Genomic DNA, 9,359 nt, shown 5'->3' with positions numbered 1-9,359 from the left:
GAGAGAGAGAGAGAGAGAGCGTGAGCAGGGGAGGGTCAGAGAGAGAGGGAGACACAGAATCTGAAATAGGCTCCAGGCTCTGAGCTGGCAGTCAGCACAGAGCCCGACGCAGGGCTCAAACCCACAAACCATGAGATCATGACCTGAGCCGAAGTCGGGCGCTTAACCGACTGAGCCCCCCAGGTGCCCCTCCCCTTCACCTTTTGTGAGAGCAGAGGCCTGCACCTGTGTGCTAGTGGGCCAGGGTGGAGCTTGAGGGCTGGGGCCCCACTGGTCCCCCTCAGAGGCTCCTGGGAGCCAGTGGCAGGTGGGGAGGGTGTGAGGGCTGCGCTGCAGGTGGTAAATCCTCCTTCCATCCCTTAGAGCTCCTCAGGAGATGGAATGGGCAGGCATCAGGAGGGGAAAATGTAGGCCACAGAACTGAGGAACAGGTGAGCCAGCTGCTGCCCAGAGACCTCTGTCCTCTCACAGGTTGTGCCAGACTTTTGTTTCGGTGCTTCTGTTGTGCTGCTCGTCTCACCCCTGTCCTGGGCTTGAACAGAGAGGGTGCAGACAGAAGTAAGACAGTTCGCCTATAGTGTTTCTGGAGTCCCCAGGGCCATGCAGATCCCACTGAAGGGAGAGGACATACAGTTGCCAGGTCCACTTGACTCGACAGGGGCTCTGGCATTCTGTAGACTTTCACTGGTGCCCAGTGAACAGAGAGCCGGCCTCTGTACTGCACCCCCTTCCCGGAGCCATCATCTTGGGGATGCAGGGCAAGTTTCAGACAAGGCCGCTTTGCTTCATCCAAATGTGGACAGATGAAACCTATCCCATGGGTCTCCTTTCCTCACTTGTTGTGTAGACACCATAGATTCCTCTAGAGCCAGCCAGGCTCCTCAAAAGGGTTGGATTTGGGTGAGATATCTCTCAGATGTAGCCCCTGGAAGGGATCACAACAGCGTGGTCATGATAGGGTCACGTGCCAAGGCTTTGGGAAGTGATTGCTGGGTAATCTGGACTAGACCAGCCCCAGGCACCGGGGAGGGGGGCTACTCCGGGGTACGGGGTATGAAGCTCCGCCAATGCCAAGTCACACTGTCTCCCATGCTTCTCTCTGTCTCTCCCACAGATTTGAAAATGTGTCCTTCGTCATGAAATCCGTCCAAACAGCCATGAAGCTTCGAACCCTGTTCCCTGAGATGGTGGCAGGGTTTGATCTGGTAACGGACCCCACACAACAAAGCTGTCTGAGAACAGGGCCCAGCAGGCAGCTCTTGTGAAGGCCCTGGCAGCAGGCACCGAAACCCTCTGTGGAGGCTCAGGCTGCCAACCACAGGCCTGGCCAGAGTGTAGCACCGACCTTGTGTAGGGGCCTGAGGGAGGGTGATAGTTACAAGAGAAAGGAGAGCAGACAGGGCCAGAAGGCTGAAAAGGAGCTTTCCAGAATAAGGAAGGAACTCAATGAGGATCCCCAACGGTGGGCTTACTCCCGTTCCGCTGCCTTCTGCCCTCTTTCTAACGCATGTGGCCTACCTATGTCTGCCTCTTAAAATTGTAGCTCATAGAGGGTGATCTAGAAGCAGAGATGGGTCTAAGCCCTAGGCAAAACTGTTAAGGATGGGAAAGGTGTCCTCTGTCCCTTCATCCATTTGCTTCCTCAGCTGTTTTGGAAGCTGCACATCCATAGTGGTGTCCTTGCCCTGACCCCCCCTCCTGCCCCCCCACCCCCCCAAATCAAGCCATAGCTGAGTTCTTACAGCCAGGGCACACCTCCCAGGTGACAACTCATCAATCTCATTAAGGAAGTTAAATTAGTTTGAACGACCTGGCTAAAAGGCACTCCTAACTCCCTCTTACAGATTCTGTACATTTTACCTGAAACTGGGCTTAAGCATTTGCTTTCAGAACATCCAGAGCTCAAAGGAGTGGATTTCAAGGAATCATTTTGTTTGTACTGGCATGTCTTCCTGGGATCCCTGGGGGTCACTCAAGGATCTGGCCTCTTCAGAAAGGGGCAGAAGGTCCTCCCTTCTCCCTTTTCCCCTCTGCGTGCAGCCCTGACAAAGGGGGCTGAGAAGGAATGCCTCTAGTATAGAACATGCAGAACAGTTTCTACAAGGACTGTAGTGGACAAGTTCTAGAGGAAAATTGGGGTAAGAAGGGGGGTAGGCAGTTGCTCAAAGGGGTCTACTTGCAAGTTTCAACTCTCTTTCAAGCCTGCACTCCATTCTACTACATTGAATATCTGTATTTGGCTTATTATAAAAATGTGTCATTGCCCCCCCCCAACAAATTAAAATAGACATTCTGAAGGAGGTACTCGTTTTATCCTAAGCTCGTCACACAGCTACAAGCCCTGGGGTGGGGGTGGGGGGGTTAGTTCGAAAAGCATAGTTTTGTTGTAGTTACAGCTGAGACACTGAGTCACAGAGGGACCCTGCCAGGAAACTGACTTGGCTAGAGACTCACAGGTAATGGGTCTGGAGCCCTCCTGACTCCTGGTCTAGGGCTCTCATTCTCTTGCGCTGTCTCTCCATTTTCTGCGGGTCTCTCAGTGTCTCACTGTCTTGTTTTTTCTGTCTCTCTCTGTTGCTCTTCCTTTCTCCCTCACTCTCTGTCCCCAACAAGGAGCTCAGGGCTGAAGCACAGGGACTTGGAAAGTGGTGTGAGAACACAAGGTAGAAACGGCTGGGAGGACATAAGATACATCTGACTAAGGGGGGGGGGACTATATAGGGGTAAAAATGCACTTTCTTTTCTTTCCCAATTTTGCTGCTGGTCATTTTTAAAAGGCTGTGTGACAATGGCCTCGAGTAGTAATGGCAGCGTATAAGGACGCATATTCACAGGCTATGGAGGGTACCATCAACAAAGTGAGGCATGGACCAAGCAGACAACTCCATGTCCCCTCCTCTCTGTCTTGCAGGTGGGGCGTGAGGACACTGGCCACTCCTTGTATGACTACAGGGAGGCGTTGATGATTCCTACCTTGCATGGTATTAAACTGCCTTACTTTTTCCATGCTGGAGAGACAGGTGAGCCATGTGGAGACAAGCAGGACAGAGGAGGGATGGATAGGAGGGCTCCTCATCATCACTCAAGAGAACTGATGGAATCCTGGGGCAGTACTGGTATTGTTGATAGTTGTTTTATGGCGCTTGTCCATTTCATATGGAGAAATATGTATTTCCCCTGGAGAAGGAATAAAATGATAATAACAGTATCTGACACTTTACATATATTATTTCTAATTCTCACCCCAGTCCTGCCAGAAAAGTGTTTTTATCCCCATTTTATTTATTTTTTATTTTTTAAACGTATTTTATTTTTTTTATTTTCTATTTTTAAATGCTTCATTTATTTTGAGAAAGAGAGAACATACGTGAGCAGGGAAGGGACAAAGAGAGAGGGAGAGAGAGAGAATCCCAAGTAGGCTCCACGCTGTCGGCACAGAGCCCGATGCAGGGCTCAGACCCACGAACTATGAGATCATGACCTGAGCTGAAAACAAGAGTCGGACACCTAACCAACTAAGCCACCCTATATCCCCATTTTAAAAATGAAGAGCCCAAGACTCCAAACATAGAGTACTTGGTCCAAGGGTAAAAAGCTAGTCATTAGTAGAATTTGATTTTGAGTCCTTTCCAATGGTCTCCATTTTATAATAAGTGAATTGTACTTAAGAGGTTAATTCACCTGTCCAAAGTCACACAAGGTAAGTGGCAGAAGAGGGACCACAACCAGGCAACTAGAAGGCTCTGTCCACACTCATCAGTGCTGAAGAAGAGACCCCATCCAGCCCAAACAGCTCGACTACTATTGTTTATGAAATGCCATTAGCCCAGCCATGTCTTTGTTCCCCAAAGCTCACTCCACAGGTTCATGGGTCATCTCTCAGAGCTTCCCATATTCCAGTCCTTAAAATATGTGAGCCCTAAGCAAAAGAAATCCTGGATCATGGCTGCAATTTCAGGTTAAAATGAAGATTTGAGAGGCTTAGATCAGGAAGAAAGCTTGCTGCTACATCCCACCTGGTGTCCCTGAGTACTGTAGGCACCTGTCACCCTTAGACAACCAAGGAGGTGGGGGGGGGGGGCTTGGATTTCACAACCAGGCTTAAACCTTGGTTTATCACACCATCTCTCAGAGGAAGAATATGTGTGCCTTAATCTCTTTTTTTCCTGATATTTCAAGTCAGTTTAGATCCAATTTACATCAAAACTGTTCTAGTAAATTTGAAGAATTGTTTGTGGGAGATGGGACAAGGGAGTAGGGGATGTTAACCTTGAAGAACTTGTGGTCTAGTTGGGAAAACCATACTTACCTGTGTGAAATCATTTCAACAGTATGAAACACTGTAAGAGGATGTAACCAAATTCCAAGACACATGGCCCTAGTAGAGGATTTTGCCAGGAGCTGGGTATTTAATATCTGAGAGTAATGTTCTTATTTTTATTTTTTAAAGCTTATTTATTTATTTTGAGAGAGAGAGAGAGACAGAAAGTGTACACATGAGCAGGGAAGGAGGAGAAGGAGAAGGAGAGGGAGAATCCCAAGCAGGCTCTGTGCTGTCAGCACAGAACCTACCAACCATGAGATCATGACCTGAGCCAAAAATCAAGAACTGGATGCTTAACTGACTGAGCCACCCAGGTGCCCGTAATGTTCTTATTTTTTTTTAAAGAAAGAAATCTTTGGGAAAAAAAGTTCTAGATAGGAAACCAGTGAAAATCTACCTAAAACACATGCTCTAAAAAGCAATGGGAATTCTTGGGTTTTATTTCTAACAGAACAGTGGAGTTTTCGTATTTTTACATGTGGATTAGTTAGGGTGCTTTTGGGGGCCAGGAATGGAGTACACACATTCAACAGGTTTTACAACAAGGTCATCTATTATTTCAGATAAGAAGAAACCTCTGCTGTCCTCCTCAAGTCCAGGGTTTTACCTGACTTGGTTGTCAGTCAGTGAAGTCACATTCAGGTGTGACAAATCTAATGAAACAAAAGACAAGATGTTTCTTCCAGGGCATCTCCTTTTATCAGGGAGGAAGCCCAAGAGCTCTCCACCAATAACCTTCCAGGCCAACATTAGGACTATCCTAATTGCAAGGGAAGCTGGGAGAGTCAGGGCCTGTCATTTTCAAACTCCAAAGAAAGCCCTGCTAGCAAGGAAAGTGTAGTGGGGATGGCTGGTAAGTAGGCAGCCGACGCTATCTACCACCACTTTGTCTGTATTGGTCATTGTGATCTTGCAATTGATATTGTTAAAGATATAAATTAAGTAAGTACATATAAGTAACTATAGGGGCGCCTGGGTGGCTCGGTCCGTTAAGCGTCCGACTCTTGGTTTTGGCTCAGGTCATGATCTCACAGAGACTGTTTGGAATGCTCTCTCCCCTTCTCTCTGCCCCTCCCCCACTTGCGCTGTCTCTGTCTCTCTCAAAATAAAGAAATAAACTTAAATTTAAAAAAAAAAGTATATTGAAAGAGTTTGCAACACATTGTTGTGAAAATCATAAGCAAAATTCCCAGAAAATAGCTCTGGAAACAAATAAAAAATGGAAAGAAAGAATATAGGCTGTGGAGTCAGACCAAGGTTTGAAACCCAGTCTTGCTACTTAAGTGAGTATGCTCCTTCAATTTACAAAGCCTATGTAAGTTTCAACTTCCTCATCTGTTACTTACATATGTAAAATAAAGGCTTGCCATACCTCCTCTCTTTTACCTCTCTTTAGCATTGTTATATAAAACTCTGTGTGTGTGTGTGTGTGTGTGTGTGTGTGTGTGTGTGTGTGAACATTCTTTTTCTTGCTTGGGGATCGGGAGCCTTTATCTGAGGATGGTCAATGGATCAGATCCATCTGATTGGAGACTACCCCTTTATCCACAGACTGGCAGGGTACTTCCATAGATAGAAACCTTCTGGTTGCTCTAATACTGAACTCTACCAGGATTGGCCATGGATTTGCTTTGACCAAACACCCAGCAGTCTGGGCTGACTCCTGGAAGAAGGACATCCCCATAGAAGTCTGTCCCATCTCCAACCAGGTATGCATGATCCATGGCACAAACCCAGTGCAATCTTTCTTTCCAACCTCAACCTCTGTTCTGGTTCCCAAACTTTCCCATGTGATTTTTAGCTCCTGAGCTCACTTGTTTTCTATATTCCTCTGCTATCTCTCTCCCCTTAGTAAGTTATTTAGGAATGGCCCTTTGCCAAACCTATTCATAATAATGAGGCAGCAGTAAGAGTTGCAGTCTGGTGGAATTTGGGGCAAAGCCAAAAGCAAAGCTAAAGGGACGTTGAGAAAGGCCAGTGAAGTGGGAGGGGCCGTAGGATATGCTGCTTTCACAGCTGCTTGGGGTTCTTTGTGCACCTGCCTCTCCTGCTGTGTTCCAGAGAGCTGCTCTGAGCCAGACCAAGATAGAGACCAAATGTTTGTGATGGTGAGGAAACCTGGAGAAAATTGGGAAGAACATGAGGACTGGTTCTATTCCTTGTGTTGTGCCCAGAAGTCATCCCAATGTTCAGAGTGGTGATGAGGATAAGAAAGGAGCTGACTGTGCTCACGGTCTTGCCTCTCTTGTGACAACTTTTTATAGGTCAAAGTTTGTCTTTCTCCTTTGCTTCCTGTTGGGCAGGTTCTGAAACTGGTGTCTGACTTGAGAAACCACCCTGCTGCTGTTCTGATGGCCACTGGGTACCCCATGGTGATCAGCTCTGATGACCCGGCTGTGTTTGGTGCCAAGGGCTTGTCCTACGATTTCTATGAGGCCTTCATGGGCATTGGGGGAATGTCAGCTGATCTGAGGACACTCAAACAACTGGCCATGAACTCTATCAAGTGAGTGTCCTATGTACTACCAGATCCCCAACTCCCTCTTCCACCTCACAACTTGTGTTTATCTCTCTTAGAGGTTTGGGACAGAAGCCTGGAAGGTTTCTCCACAATGCCTCTGTTTTGTTATTGCTCTCGGACTGGAGAGAAATGTGCTCTGCAAGCATCTGAGACCCCCTCACCTATTTCCCGACTGTTTCTCCTGGGGCTGACCTGGGTGCCTTTTCTCTGCAGGTTCAGCACCTTGTTGGATATTAATAAAAAGGCTGCCATGAAAACCTGGGAGGAGAGATGGAATAAGTTTGTGGCTGATCTGGCCAGGAGGCCAACGTGAGAAGACAGACACTTATTTATTACCCTGTTCATCTGCTTCCCTCTACAAGCTGTTTTCACCTTCTGTCAATCATTCTTGAACCCACACCAGTATAGTTTCTACCTCCATTTCTTCATCAAAATTGACATCACGAAGGTCATCAATGGCTTCCACATTGATTGTCATCTCAGAAACACTTAGAGAGTTTACCAAGGGTTTCCTTTTCTTCCTTTCTCTCTGGACATTGCTTCTGGGGTCCTTTTTCCAGATGCTCTTCTCTATCAGATTTCTGTGTTGGATTTCCTCAGGACTTAGTTTTGCCTCTCTTCTATTCATGTTTCTCCTTCTTCTCCTCTTCTTTTTCTCTTACTCTATAGTGTTTCATTCACTCCTTTGCTTTTAAATACTATTTATTTGCTGATGATCCCCAAATTGATTTATTTACTTGGATCATTCACAAGAATCTGAGAAACCGACTATGTGCAATTCTGAACTCTCAATCTCTTCCCTTTTAACCTTTTCCTGGTCTTTCCCATCTTGGTAAATGTCACCTCCATCCATTATATCCAGGTGCTCAAAGAATTTTTCAGTGAAATTCTTGATACTGCTCCCTCCCCTGTTCCCTGCATCAAAATGTATCTTGAATCCTTCATGCCTCTCTACCTGTATTGCTATTGACTGAGTTCAAGCCACTATCACTTCTTGTCTGAGTTATAATGGTCTCCTTAATTGAGCTCTCCTTTCTTCTCTTTGCCTTCTTTATTTCATATTTCATAGAGCAATGCCTTTTTAAAAATTAAATTAAGTCAGGTTACACTGATTACATCTCAGTGCTCTTAGAAAAATCCAAATGTTTCAACAGGGCATATGGCATCATGTTTAACCTGGATTCCTTCCAGCATCATCCCATCCCAGTCTCCCCCAGTGTACCAGACGCTGGCTACACTGGTCCTTTGTTCCTCAAATATCTCAAACCCTATGCTGTGTTAAGAATCTTTTCTCACTCTTTCTGCCTGGGATATTCTTTCTTTCCACTTTTGTCTAACTGACTCTTGTTTACCCTTAAGGTTTCACATTTCATGCCATTGACTCAGAAAGGTTTCCTAAACCCCTAACCTGTTAATATCTCTCATGGCACCTTGCTTTTTTCCTTCATGACTCTTAATTTGTAATTATATATTTATTTCTGTGTTGATAGTCTCCATGCCACCAGACTGTAAACTCCATGTGAGTAGGAACTAATTGATTGTTTCATGTACATTGTGAACACAAAGCCTAGCTCCATGCCCCAAACCTAGTTAGTACTCAATAAAAGATGTGTTGATGAATGGATATAACTTGTATGCATTGAGCCAGTTGCTGAAGCAGGAGGGAACAGAGCAGAGTCTCTACAAAGAAAAGACTTCATGTGGTCAAATTCTGGCTCCTAGCCTGGTCTTTGGGAGAAGGAAGGCAAGAAGCCAGCCCTGTTTTCACTTGACTAAAGGATGTAAAGGAGGATAAAAAAAATTCCTTAAAAGTCCCAGGTGGATTCAAATGTCTTCTCATCCATCGCCCATCACCTGCCTCTGGGCTCATAGGCAGCAGCCAACCGTCCCTCCATTAGTAGTTTATCACTGTTTGGTTCATGACACTGGGAAAAGTCTTGCTGATTAGGGGTCCTCTACCCACAGACTGGTACCCAGATGGAGCAAGATGACCTTTAAGATCCTGTCTAATTCTGACAGTCTTTGATTTATTGCCTTAACCAATCCCAGTAGATAGTGCATAGGTCCCAGCTCAGCTGACTTACATTTAATAAATGGTGAAAATGAAACTTAGCCAAATGGGCTTCTGTAGCAAGTTGCCATGACTACAGGGGTGTCCCAAGAGTTTAAGGTCTCTAGCCCAGAGTTGGTGTGATCACTGATTTGGCAAATTAAATCAGCTACAAGTCTTGTCTTCATGCCTGGTTCAGTAGGCTGAGTCCTAGCACAGAACTAGAAACATCAAAAGAACCAGACCCTGAGTTATGAAGATGTGGGAAATAGGCTGTCGCCCCCTTGGAACTGAGTAATATTTCTTCCAGGGGTAGTTAAATCTGATTTCATGTATTCCTCCTGTAGGATTTCCCAGAAGGTACCCTGACATATATTTTTTGGAAAATGTTGTGTATTAATTGAATTTTTGTAGGCAAAATCATGCTCTACCTGGCGCCTACTATTTATTTAAAAGAAATCTGA

At 45.7% G+C, this 9,359-nt stretch overlaps 1 protein-coding gene across 1 annotated transcript in view; it reads left to right on the top strand.

Moving 5' to 3' along the window:
- The window catches only part of ADA2 (adenosine deaminase 2), a 30,739-nt gene extending 22,278 nt beyond the window's left edge, over positions 1-8,461 (top strand). The window contains exons 7-10 of the mRNA XM_077759257.1: positions 2,912-3,020; positions 5,876-6,033; positions 6,628-6,830; positions 7,059-8,461. Of these exons, the coding sequence (XP_077615383.1) occupies positions 2,912-3,020; positions 5,876-6,033; positions 6,628-6,830; positions 7,059-7,158 (570 nt within the window). The 3' untranslated portion in view covers positions 7,159-8,461. The remainder of the gene's footprint in view (positions 1-2,911; positions 3,021-5,875; positions 6,034-6,627; positions 6,831-7,058) is intronic.
- The last annotated feature ends 898 nt before the right edge of the window (positions 8,462-9,359 follow it).

The sequence above is a fragment of the Crocuta crocuta genome, unplaced genomic scaffold (genome assembly GCF_008692635.1).
Source record: "Crocuta crocuta isolate KB4526 unplaced genomic scaffold, BGI_CrCroc_1.0 scaffold72, whole genome shotgun sequence".
NCBI classification, from domain to species: domain Eukaryota; kingdom Metazoa; phylum Chordata; class Mammalia; order Carnivora; family Hyaenidae; genus Crocuta; species Crocuta crocuta.
The sequence above is the reverse complement of the archived record's forward strand: the minus strand, read 5'-3'. Positions and strand labels throughout refer to the sequence as shown.